The sequence below is a fragment of the Hippocampus bargibanti genome, linkage group LG01, assembly GCF_051943395.1.
Source record: "Hippocampus bargibanti isolate YZ-2025 linkage group LG01, ASM5194339v1, whole genome shotgun sequence".
Classification (NCBI taxonomy): Eukaryota; Metazoa; Chordata; class Actinopteri; order Syngnathiformes; family Syngnathidae; genus Hippocampus; species Hippocampus bargibanti.
Window position 1 is genome coordinate 15,365,774 of NC_142734.1, and position 13,423 is coordinate 15,379,196.

At 42.8% G+C, this 13,423-nt stretch overlaps 1 protein-coding gene across 5 annotated transcripts; it reads right to left on the reverse strand.

The window, feature by feature from the left end:
* Nucleotides 1-281: 281 nt before the first annotated feature.
* On the reverse strand, nt 282-13,254 carry nhej1 (nonhomologous end-joining factor 1). 5 transcript variants are annotated; one of them, XM_088999196.1, is made up of 9 exons: nt 12,990-13,254; nt 12,589-12,799; nt 12,029-12,250; nt 10,857-10,995; nt 9,899-9,957; nt 4,879-5,041; nt 2,846-2,940; nt 2,166-2,249; nt 282-405 (listed from the first exon to the last, which is right to left on the reverse strand). In XM_088999196.1, the coding sequence occupies exons 2-8, from the start codon at nt 12,772-12,774 to the stop codon at nt 2,175-2,177; spliced, it is 939 nt and encodes a 312-aa protein (XP_088855322.1). In that variant the 5' UTR covers nt 12,775-12,799; nt 12,990-13,254; the 3' UTR covers nt 282-405; nt 2,166-2,174. The 5 variants fall into 5 exon arrangements, with proteins under 5 accessions (XP_088855322.1, XP_088855314.1, XP_088855339.1 ...); XM_088999188.1 differs by lacking the exon at nt 282-405 and adding an exon at nt 1,555-1,691; XM_088999213.1 differs by lacking the exon at nt 282-405 and having other exon boundaries at nt 1,718-2,249; nt 10,857-10,974.
* Nucleotides 13,255-13,423: the final 169 nt, after the last annotated feature.

The window sequence follows — 13,423 nt, forward strand, 5'->3', positions numbered from 1 at the left end:
CAGAGGGTCAAATGCTCTCCGGTCACAAGAACAGTGATGTTCAGAACGGCGGCAAGAGAGCGAGACGCCCCCCCGTGTCCTCCGATGCAGCCATTTCCACGCGCGTAAAAGAAGGTGCGCGCGGACGAGGTGCAAAGTGGGAACCTCCCAGCGCGCTGCCGACGATCGAGTGTCTGGAGGGCACTTGGAGGCAGGGGCATAAATAGGCGAGCTTGAGTTTGTCTTGGCAGGCGTCTTCAAAGCTGTCTCGTAGTGAGACACGGAGGCGCGCGGTGGTCAGAGGGTGTCCCCGCAGCTCAATATTGCCCCGCGGCTGTGCGCGCAAGTGGCATAAAAGGAACCGCCCGACCAACATTTCCTTCCATTGGGGGGCACCGCTGTGCACATCCGAGAGTTTGTCACGAGCTGCAACCGCAGGTGAGGAACACTCCTGACATTAAGTACATAACAGCAGAGACAATCCGAAACGCCCACACCCACCCCGGCCACCACGACCACCATGCAGCCAAGCGACATAGTCTTCAAACAGAAATCCTTGGCTCGTTTCTGTTTGTCATTCAGTCCGTCCGTCTGTCTGTCTCTCTCGAAATGGTGCACCCAAGACATTTGAGCTACTCCTCTGCATGTTTTTGATACATACAACTCACATTTCCCATCATGCCTTCAGACCTCACCCACACTGAGCATCTCTTACTGAGGGCCAATCCACAAGAAGGGGACAAATTCCCCATACAGAAGCAAATGAGTAACATGACATGCCATTTCATGCAGCATTTTTTGGGGGGCGCTGCTCTGTGCAGCCACACATAACAACAATGCCGAAAATCCTCTTAGCCACTCTCCTGTGAAGGCTCGGTCGAAATTGAATTGGACTCTGGCCCCACCTCAGATCCACACAATTGCCCTTGCCTGTAAGTGTATATTGTATAATTATGGTGGTTAGAAGGGGGGAATGAAAGTATCTATCTACCTAGCTACCTACCCATCTAGCTAGCGAACGATCTACCTAGCTAGCGATCCGGCCCATCTAGATAGCTAGCTACAGTAGCGATCTAGCTAGCTATCCATTCATCCATACATGCGCACACATGTACACACACAGACTGTCAACGGGTATAAACAATAGAAATTCATGAATATTATATGAAATTCATGAATATTATATGAATCATATAATATATATTCATATATTACATATATGAATATAGTAATTCATGTAAATTGAAATGATAATTTCAAAAAAGGGCAACCTCTCCCAAAAAAAGTCCTGTCATCAAATCCAACATTGTACCACAGGGGCCATTGTGCTTTTTTGCGCCTGTAATGGGCAGCATCTTCACAGCCCCGCTTTGTTCAGTGGAAGGTCAGTGCTGTTGGCAGTCTGCGGCTGGATGGATGCATGGCTTGAGGAACCCGCAATAAGAAGAAAGGAGCGTCAGCGCAGAGCGCCGATGCGTATGTGGAACTTTTGCGGCTTGGAATTGAAGCAGATTTATGTGGAACAGGAGATGTGAGACAATCTCTTTTCGTCAATGGATGCTACAGCTGCGTGTTTGCTTTCAACATTTAGCTTGTAGTCGACGTGCACATTCCACCATGATGTCCCTGATCCACTGGTGGAAGGACGCTTTGATCCTCTCCTCTTTCATCTAGAACTGCTTCATGTCATCACAAAGAGGGTACAGCAAGTCCTGAAGAATGAATGTCTCTCTGTGTCTTTGTTCTGTCATATTGTCTCTATGCTGTCATATTTGTTATTTAGTTTTTTTTTGTTATTTTGACTTCAAGATGGCGCCGCGAGAGTGGCTGCCTTTCCAGCAGCTCATGTATTTTGTTTTTCTACTTTCATTCCTTTCATCACTTTGCTGCTGTGAAATGTAAATTTCTCCACTGTGAGACTAATAAAGGCATATCCAATCCAATCCAATCCAATCCAATCGTGTTTGGGTTGAGTAGATCCCATAAGCATTTTCCGCAGTTGATTCAGCAAATAAATGGTTTATCTCACAGCCTATTTGATTCACTAGAAAAGTCATTTATTACAAATATAAATTCAAAGATAAAAAGCTCATTTGCCGTGATAAAATCATTAGTCTTTGATTACTGGAGAGCTTAGAATATTAAAATGGATTTATAAGTAAGTCATTGAAAATGCAGTTTCTTACTGGGGTCTCTCATCTGAACAAGCCGACCGCTTTCTTCTTCTTTGCTTTGGAAGGCGCACGCTCAGAACGGCCACAGGTGGTGAGCTGCGGAACATCGACATCGTCAAAAATCAACACAACCTTATTTTCTGTAGCACATGCAAAGAATGGAACAAACATTGAACTCAGCAGGCTGACTTCCGACATGTCCACACGTTGAAGGACAAACAAACATTCAGCCATAAAACTAGTTCCGCACGCACACACTGATGATGTTCCAAAGCAGATGGGTGCAAACCTTTGCAATCAAGGCACAATGATGATTTTAAGAAGCAATAAATGGACATTGTTAAAAAGTAAATGGGGGGATGAGAAATAAAAAAATGGATGTTTACTTTATTTTATTAATCTAATTACATAACATATTCATTCACCTGGATAAATTAATGAAAAAAACCAAGACATACCTATGAATTTATACATTTTAGGGAAAAAAGGGCTCAAATATCAACAAATATTCCAATACTCTTGATAACTGGTCAACAGCAAATTAGAATTAGAATATTTTTCATGCCAATTTCAATAATGTCTTTACTTTATTTCTCGCACATCAGGTTTTTCTTTCTTGAAGGTTCGAAGTCGGTCAAAAAGTGATTTGTTGTTCAATGTGTTTGTGTGGACATGGTCTTTAACTCCCATACTTGCTGTGTTGTGGCTGCGTGGACGATGTGGTGTCCCGCTTCCGCCACTGGACTGGTCTTGTTCTGCTCGCTGTCCGCCTTTCCTCGATCAGCGTCTGAAAGATGCGGTGGCCCGAACACACAAATGTTTCAGGGTTTTACAAATCTTTTGGCTTGCACAGACATTTTTTTATACATTCTAAGTGTCGTTTTTTTCCCTCGTCTGTGTTGATCATAGTCTTTTTCTAGCCATCCGTGGGAGCTTCTGTTTCTTAAAGGACAACCGACGTCACTTTTTTGTTTCCTGACATCAGTAAAACGTTTTATAGCATCTAAAATACCCAAAAACACGCAGTATGATATTTTTATTAAAATACAAAACACCAAAAAAAATGACTTAAAGTGTCCAAAATCTGCAAAAAATTTAGCTACGATTTGGGCATTTTCAGAAAGTCCAGCCCCCAGTTCGTGACGTCACGCCAAGACGTCTTGCATTGCTGGAGAATCAAAACAATGGCTTCAGATTCGGAGAATACGCGTTCTTGTAACACATCCAGTTAGGAATATGATTCATATAGTTGTACTAAGTTCATCCTGTCTACTTGATATTTAATTTAAAGCAGATTCTTTACTTACAGACAGTGTAGGTGTTCAAATACTATATCATAATAATAATATAATGATTCATATAGTGCTGAAGAGGAAAGCATACATGCTTGCAATCGATTAAAGAATTTATTCCGTGCCATTTTGAGGCAACATTGAGGGGAAATGTCTCACCCAAAAAGAGGCAGAAAATGGCGACCTCCTGTGAGGAATTAATCAGCCCGTTTCCACAGGCTGATAAATTTCTTTCATGGAGCTTGGACGCCCTCTTCTGGCTCTTTCTGGTGCAACACAAGGTTTTCCGACCAAACGCATTGACGTGATGGAAGGACTGCTACAATGTGTCCTTTTTTTCGATCAGGGCCGTTCCTTCAGTGAAGTCACGTACGGACTCGTCACCAACTCAAAAACAAGACTTCTGGAATATTCAGCACGAGTCTTAAAACGTAAAATATAGCTATATGTGGTGGAATCTTTGTAAAATACGCTCAGTAGAAGTCATTTGAAGCCATTTTACAAATTATGGACACAACTTGTCCGGAGACGTGGGTTGTCCTTTAAATTAAAATGTATTTTTTCTCTTTGTTGTTTTTGCCTCTGAACTCATTCGCTGCCATTCCCAAAGCATGAAGTGGAGCGCCATTCCCGAATTTATTTGGGTTTTGGTTTTTCTTGCGGAGGGGCGGGGGGTGCCGACAAAGCGCTGGTCAGACTTCTGGCAATGTTTTTCCTGTCCACGAGGGGGCAGCCTTTTGTCCAGCTGCGCCCACTTGCACCTCAAATTACTCTAGACCCATATAATTTAGGAATTAACTTTTTTTTCTGATGAACGAAGAGAGTCTAATGTTTCTTACGCGGCATTGAATGTTTATGTAGTCCTAAAACCCTGGCACTGGAGTGGACACATTTTTGCACGTCTGGCAGTGAATGACTTAATATCGACATTTTTGGATTCATTTGCTGTGGTCAAACATTACATGCCTCTTTTGGAACCTATGAATATTACATGAAACGCTTTAAGTGTCACAAACATAAATGATGAGACCTTGAAGAGAGCATATACGGTACTTATAATTTTCAAGTCCAAAATGAAACAGACTTCATCACGATTGTATGCAAACAATTGTAAAACATGCTTGTCAAGGGATTTTTTCTGACCCTAAAAGACCACGATAAGCGAAAAGTTTCAATTTGATAAAAAAACATGCTATTATTTACATAATTTAATTTAAAGCAGATTCTTTCCTGTAGTGTAGTGTATTATTTACATATTTGAATTGACAACCGAAATTACAAAACTCAACAAACACTTGTATTTACATCAAACAAGTTAAAATGGTTCCAAAAAGGAAGTGAGGTGAAGAAATGGGCAGTTCTCAGTTGCCAGAACATTGGCTAAACCCTAAACAATCTTCTGACAACTCTAATAAAGACATTGGGACCCAAACCTGAGGAAGTCGTGGCGTCTGCAATCGTGGTTACTAACTCATCCTGCTCAGACAATTTGCGTTTGCGCACGTTTCCGTGTGCAACGATGGCAGTGTAAAGCTCCTGGAGGTGGCCTCCGAAGTTGTTCACGCTGTGATGGTCAGAACAAACCACGGCAAGAGTCTGATGAGAAGAGATCACGGGTGGTTTTTGATGTGATGTTACACCAAGATCATCATTATTTCAATACAGTACTTTTTGTGACATTTTGAGGGGGTTGTGGGTGGACTGTGAGACGCAATGTAAAATTTGGATAGGGAAACCCACAGTGTTAATGCAAAGCGAACATACTCATCAAGGCTGCAAGCAGAAGGTGCGCCTCATAATAAGACAGAGAAAAAGACTACAGTCCTTCTTTCCCCCGATGGATAACACACACACTCCAAATTAGCTCCTCAAATATTGACCATCAGAAATTGGTGGTCTTCTGCTCGCTTTCAGGGCAGAGGAGGCTCCTCAGCACACTCTGGTCAAGCTTTGAGGTTTTGCATTGATTTATTTTTGTGATTTGTTTGTTGAAATACGGGGGACCGGGGGTCTTAGTTCTGCTTTGGGCACAGAGGAACCAATGTGCTGAAAGGGGTCAGGGGGGTGCCGACCAAGTAGAAAGCCAACCTTATACTGTATTTTTGTACACAGTAACCCCTCGCCTCACTGGTCGTTCTGTCTTCCAGCCCCTTTTGGATGATCTAAGACGCTGAGCTCCATTTGTTCTGCACATTTCACAGAACTAATACAGACTGGATGATTTTTGCTTCAGGTTTAAATTGAAACAAAATAAAAAATCCATCGCAAACAGTATCACATCAGCGTCCATCTTGCGTCACTCGTTAATCAAACATATTGGTGCTGGATTTAAAGACATGGTTTGCTTCAGTAGCGGTCCAGGGAAGCAAGTACGCTTGGGAATTTGAGGTTCACATTTTCCTCAGACAGAGAATTGATTTGCAAGTATTTTTCTCATCTGGTAAGAGGAATAAGTCCTCTGAGGATGACACAGAGAGGCGGGGGGAGTGCTCACCTGGTAGCCACACCCCCTTAAATCTTGCCTCCTGTGGTGGAGAAGGTGAGGAAGTCTATAGCCTGTTGACGTTTGGCTATTATTAGCAAGTTAGCAGCTCTGATTTTAGAAGCTGTTGTTTTCTTAAGGGGGGAAGTGGGGGGCAGCGGCGGGTTTGCTGGTGCCAGCGAGTCTCACACTCACTCACTTTTTCTCGTCTCTGTTGACGACCTCATGTTTACTTACTCCACACCATGTGACCTCAGCTTCCTGCCCCCAAAATCAAAAAGTCATCTATGGTGAACTGCTTCCTTGAATTAACGATCAAATTTGACAAAGACAAAAATTAACAGACATCTTGTCAACATTTTGCAGACTGGGGACTAAATGCGGAGTTTGATTAATGATGCATAAAGTTGAAAATTTTACCCTGAAATAAAGTATAGATCTTTTTACTACATTGTCACATATACATCAAACATATGGACAAGCATTATGAAAAAGTCAATAGCCCGTTGCAATTTTTTTGGCTTAAGCCAGAACCAACAGCTCGGCCGGAGTCCGAACTTCAGAGGCTCAGTGACGAAATGGCAGACAATCCGGGAAAATCAATAAAAGCAACAAATAAAAAGGTGACGCAGAAAGGTGACATCTAGGGACCCAGCCAATATGGTCTACGGCAGTGGTTCTTAACCTGGGTTCGATCGAACCCTAGCGGTTCGGTGAGTCGGTCTCAGGGGTTCCGTGGATCCTCCACCACAGAGGTCCATCTCTCAACCTAGACTGCAGTTAGTAGGCACAGTAATTGGAAGAAGGATTCGGTGAATGAGCATATGAAACTGGTGGGGTTCGGTGCCTCCAACAAGATGAAGAACCACTGGTCTATGGTGTACCCTGTCAATGCCTAAATTGGGTAGAATCCCTGTTTTCATCACACTGTACAACCCACTGTACTACCCTAACCACTAAGGCGGATGCAAGGTGGGCTGCAAGTGAGAACTACAAACGTCCCCAACCATTGGGCCGCGGACTGGTTCTGGTCTTTGGCAAGATGGAGAGGAGCAAACAACTTTTGGAAATGCCTGTGGTGGTCTTCAAAATTCAGTATCTTGAAGACAGAAAGTACTTAGTTAAAATCTGAAACTGTTGGCCAGACCTAATGGTAGTGGCTTGTGGGATCCCACACAAGTTCATTCTGGTGCCTTTTTCATTCAATGTTTCCATTCAGCCCTTGTGTGAAATGTGTCCTGCATAGACGACATTCAGATTAACATCGAGCTGACAGCAAGGGAATATGGCTATTTGGACTCTTTCTGTCACAGCCTTGAATTTCTTATAACTTCACTTAGATAAGTCTTTGGTCATTGTCTTTGCTGACCAAAGCCAATAATTTAATTTCTCAACATAAAAAAGGTCAAATGGACTTGGACCTAAACATGAAAATCGGCATACTAAATTACACACATCAGACCATTACTATCTAAAAAGTATTGTCGGAATCAAAGGCTTATTGTATAAGGGAGTCATCCATTCATTTTTCTCAAGCAAGTTTGACTACTGTACTGAAAGACAGACTCACTATGCGCAAACAGAAAGTACAATCCTATCTGTCCTGTGCTCAGGTATCTGCAGCACTGCCTTCCTGTCACTATGAGAAGCTCAACATTTGTAAAATTCTCTCCATGGCCTACCACGAGAAAATCTCTAACATGTCTAACATTTTATGAACCCTAAAAACCTCAGCGGCAGGTCCTGTGCTGGTCCTCAGAGTCAGTACCAAACCCGATGAAGCTGAGTTTCAGTACCATGCAGTTAAAACTCTGGAACTGTATTCCTGGCCTCCCTGTGTGGAGTTTGCATGGTCTCCCCGGGCCCGCGTGGGTTTTCTCCGGGTCCTCCGGTTTCCTCCCACATTCCAAAAACACGCATGGCAGGCAGATTGAACACTCCAAATTGTCCCTAGGTCTGAGTGTGAGAGTGACTGTTGTTTGTCTTTGTGTACCCAGCGATTGGCTGGCAACCAATTCAGGGTGTCCCCTGTCTAGTGCCCGAAGATGGCTGGGATATGCTCCAGCACCCCGCGCGACCCTAATGAGGATGAAGCGCTACAGAAAATGGATGGATGATTTTGTTCCATGTAGAGTATTTAAAATAAGGGACATAAGTCTTCTTGTGCCAGTCCCAAGCCCGGATAAATACAGAGGGTTGTGTCAGGAAGGGCATCCGACGTAAAAGCTTGGCCAAAACAAACATGTGTATCATACCTCTGAAGATGGAGGTTACTGATTCGTTGTGGCGACCCCTTGAAGGGAAAAGCCGAAAGGAAAAGAAGAAGTAAAGCAATGTGAATTTCCCTGTGTCTGAATTGCGCTATAAAAAAAATCTGAGACACGCTCCATCTTACCTTGCACACATTTTTTAAGGTTCCATTAAATACTATGAATCTGTTAATGTTTATTAAGGCATATAAATGAGGGAAACTCCAATACTTTGTGCCGCTATATTCAAATCACTTTCAGCACTGTGCAGTGGCGTGCAAAGAATCTTGGCATATGGGAAGCCACCAAGAATAGCAGAGGTATTTCATCCGAAAACAGGAAAAAGAAGCCCCACAAAGAATTTTGTGGGTTGCAGTTGGAGGAGATTTCAAATTGTGAAAGCCGTTGAACAGTATGAGGATGCCATCGTCTTTCAAAGAGGATGCTGTCCCTGGTTTCCGAAAGAGTTGAAGCTGTTCCCAAAAAATAAACCTTTGAAATTGCTGCATTATGGAAGTTGACGTTTAAGAAAGTGATTAACCTCTGTGGTGTGAGGAAGATAACAATGAGGCTTCGTGTGCTGTTTTACACACATTTAGGAAACAAGAAGGAGACTTCAAATCACGATTGGTCACGTTGGCCTTTGAGGAAGCCAATGGAGATAAGAGACAAGCTCGGGCTAATTCAAATCAAGTCAATGTTGACTTGAACAGGTAGGAAGAGGCTTGGGAAGAAAACCACCACTGTTCCTACTGCCTCTTTGTCACCAGGGAGACAGAACTGTGGTGGCAAAGGCCAGAAACACACAAAGAAGACTTTTGTATGGAGTCGGTTACACACCTCTATCATAACTTCAACCTCCTGATGACAACCCAAGTTACGATCAGGCAAAGGTGAGTCAAAGGCGATTCACCAATGATCATAGACTGAATCACAGTTGCGCAAATAACGCTTATAAGGAAAGCGAGAAACAAAAAGGCACAAGCGTATACAGTTGGCCTTGATGAATATTACACACGAACACTAAACGCCTTCACAAATACCAACATACACTCACGCACAGAGCTAAATCTGGTTTGTGGTTCTCACTCTAATGCATCATTTTCGAACAACCTTACGATTTCGGTTGGTTCTGAAGGCGGCCTTGTCACCACTTGGTGGAATTTGCCACCAGAGTCCAAAGACCAAGTCTTTGTCTGTGCCTTCTTCTGTGGTGTTTACCCACCAAGAGTTGTGACGAGCCAAAGGGGGAAAAATAGCCTCCATTGTGCCACATGCGTTTGTCCACCACTTTGGAACCAGATGTAACTTTCCATTATTGCACTGTCAGAAATAGTGCTCGTTTTCAATTTGTCCAAAGACAATCTATTTTCATCTCAGATGAACGACTTGTATCACAACACTCTTTCATTTAAATTATGTGATATTGTTGAAGTGGTAGAGGGACAATGAAACAGCCGGTGACCTGAAATAAACTTGTGATCAAAGGACAGTCAGGCAGACACACCTTGAACATTCCTCAAGTTGATATGAAATGTTTAATCAGTCAGTCACGCACACAAGGAGTCGGGGGTCAACAAAGGCAAAGACACGAAATTCCACATCTCAACACAGTAAACACGGAGCCGCTATAGATTTGAGGCAAGGTTCTTGCCTCAGCTTTATGACGACAGTTTAGTGAAGATCAAAAAATAGCGGGACTGTGCCACGTGTTGGCCTCACCTTTGCCAGGAAGCTGCCTCTGTAGGTGTGTTGGTCAAATATGTCTGTCTGAAGGCGTGCTGCACATGAGAAGGAACATTCAGAGTTAAAAGTGCTCTGACATTTTACAATGACATTGTATACAGCGTACATCTTTATAAACCGTCTCAAAACTCACTTGTACTCTTTGGCATTCAACTCAGGGTGATGCCGACTTGATCTTGGTTTCACTCCCTGGTGCTTTCTACTCACTTTGTGACTGCTTTGTTTCCTGTATATGATACCTGTCAATGTGAAGCACTTTGTGGCGGCTTCAGCTGTTGTTAAAGCGCTATATAAATCAGTATGTATTGTATTGTACATTAGGTGGCTAAAATAAAAACACTTTCCAATGATCCCACGAGTAAACAAATTCTCCGATGGGATTTGCCCGAGACACATCAAGCAAGAGAGAGAGGTAATGACTTGAATGATGATTTGAGTCTTTTTCTGTCCTGTAACAATCCTGCCTCTTTACAGCCTGTTTCCTTTTTCTTCTCCTTCCCCTTCTGCTCCTATATTTCTTATCTTTTATACCTAGGCCTCCTTGCTTCAATGGAGTAGGATAAGTAGACACAACTGTTGAGGTTGTGAGATATGCTGGAAAACACAGTGTCTGTCATTATTTTGTCGTTTGCGTAAACCTTTGTTGTTGGGTGATCTATTCATGCATTGAAAATGATGTCTTATCATCAATGACATAAACGGCATTGAGAGCACATGTTTTGCTCTACTTAAAATTAGGAATACTGTACCATGGTTCTATGCCGCCCAGCCCAGCCGACAGTAGGACTCATAAAAAATTTTGCCCCCCTCCAAAATTTCTGTTACCTATCCCTGATTTAGGCAAAATATGGAAAACAAGCGCAGCATACAGAAATGAACACCAAAAATGAACAACATGAATGTGCGTAACACATTAACGAGCTGTGTGTTGTACCTCTGCTGAGTGTGGCTCCATTTTCCTTATAGTCCTGAATCTCGGCATCCTTGCTGACCAGCAAGCCCTCCAGCTGCTCCACCTGGTTCTGCAGCGTGTGGCTCATGGACAACAACGGCTGCACCAAATGAAGACACACCTGTCAGACAAAGATTTACTTTTATAGACTTTCACGATTACTCGATCAGATGAGCCTTTCGGCTCCCTCACAAGAAATAAATACAATACAATACAATATACAGCGATACCTCAGCTCACGAACTTAATTGGTTCCCAGAAAGTGTCTGTAAGGCGAAAGGTTCGTCTGCCGAAAATTTATTTCCCACATGAAACCATTAAAAGGAGAATAATCCGTTCCCAGGTCCCCATAAAACATAATTTTCTACTAAATAAGCCTTAAAACTACACAAATTATACCTTATTTTATGTAAAATAAATGTGATATTGTTTTGTAATTAAAGGAATAAACTGTACAGTACAATAAAGTCGTTTTATTTACCTTTGTGATGGTCCTTGATGTAGTTGCCTCTTGATGATATCCGAGTGAAGTTGCTGTCCTTTCTCAGCGATAATACCCTCACTCACACGCTCTCCTGCTAGCGGCTTTTCGTTAATCCAAATCAAGTTTTTCAACCTCTTCTATTGCCTTAGACCGTTGCTTAGACAAAACAGAAACACCTTTAATAGCTTCCTTGTTCTTCAGGATGGTAGTAATGGTCGACTTAGCATCATGGTACTGGGACGCTAAGTCACACAAACGCATACCTCGTTTGTGTTTTTCGATGATCTCCTTCTTCTGCTCGACCGAAATGTTCTTTTGTGTCTTCTTTGGCTTAACAATAGACTGTGGTGGGGTCTTTTTCGGTCCCATAATAGCAAAAGTGCGACACTTGATAACAAACCATGTCCGCACTCAAAGAAAGGGGGTGATGAAAACTACTCCGCCAGCCACCGTTGCGCTGTGTGGGCTGGTTCATCCCCCGAAAACTAGTTCGTCACCAGAGACTAAATGCTTTACGTTCGTAAGGCGAAACGTTCGTGAGCTGAAATGTTCGTATGCGGAGGTATCACTGTGTTATGATTTATATTGCACTTTAACAACAGCTGAAGCTGTAACAAAGCGCTTAACATGGACAACTATCAAAACAAATGAAATCAAATGCTCAGCATACCACAGTGATTGGAGCAGGGGTGCAGCGAAATTCCCAATGTAAAGGCAGCCCTGCGAGCTTGCTCTTGAGCCTCAAGCTCAAGTTGCCTCCATCCAGCCGCATCACAGAGATGTTGGCATCACCTTCGGGTGGCTGACTGCTGCCTGACAGATGGGGCCGAACCACCTCGCACAGGTGCGAGAAGAAGGCTTTAACAGGAGCTTGCAGACGCTTGTTCAGCTCCTGGCACAACCGTTTGGCAAAGAAACACTTGTTTCTAAGATGGCAAAAATACTCATTGCAACATCGCGGTTTTATCACCTTTTGCACCCTGTCGTTAGATTGCAAGTTTGTAACTTCGCTCCTTTTTTTTATAAATGAATGTAACCGTATCCAGTTCAGTAGTTTGAAGTTGTCTGAATTAGAGATGAAAGTGGGCTTTTTATTAAATCATATGGTCTATGTATCGCGGTTATTCACAATCAGAAGTGCTTCTAGAGAGTACACCTCACAATAAGATGGGGCTCACAGTAATCATTCTCAATAGTCCTGTGAGCAATAAAACATTTTTCACGGTGTACCTGGGCGCGGGTCTGGATTTCTGCAGAGTGCATGCTCTCCTCCCACACGCAGTGCAGGTCAGTCAGCAGGATATGATACCTCGTCTCCCCAAAGCAGCTCTTAGCAAGAAGGTTGCAACCATCAATGGCGACAGGAACCCATGGATGCTGAAGGAGACCATCATCGGGTGCTCCGGTGGTTTCCATCTCGATCCGCTGGTGTGTTTACAGGCTGCAGGTCAGTGATGGCATTGTTGTCAAGAAACAACAACCATGATCAGACGATTTCAAGTCAAGTTATTTGTAACCAACGTTGCCATGTAAAATCTGACAAGTATAAGACGGTAAAATGCGAACCTGTGACGCACAATAACACACACAAGACACGTTTCCTTGTTTCCAGATAGAAAAGGCATACTTACAGTCCGTGCTGAGGAGGGCAAAACTAACGCTATTTCAAAAAATAAAAAATGACAACTTAAAATGACATGTTTGATGGTTTTAGCTCGCCAATTGCTATTTGTCTTTCATTCGCAGCAAAACTTCCCTATCACATTCGCAAAAGTAGCACATTATTTATTAGAGAAGCTTCTAAAAAATGAGACGTAAAATTTTTAAAAATAAAATGCACTTAAACGAATAAACATCATCCCAGAGCCGCAGGGGCTTCTCGATCCGATGTGTGCGTGTAAATAAAAACACCGATTTGAATCAAGGCACTCGTTAATAGTTCCGCTTTCATTCTCACGCTGAACGCCTATTTTTTTGTTCTAGTTACTAAAATATAGTAGATATACTCTAGTATATAAATCAGGAATAACTTAGAACCCCAAAAAAGTTTCGCGTTTGAATGAAA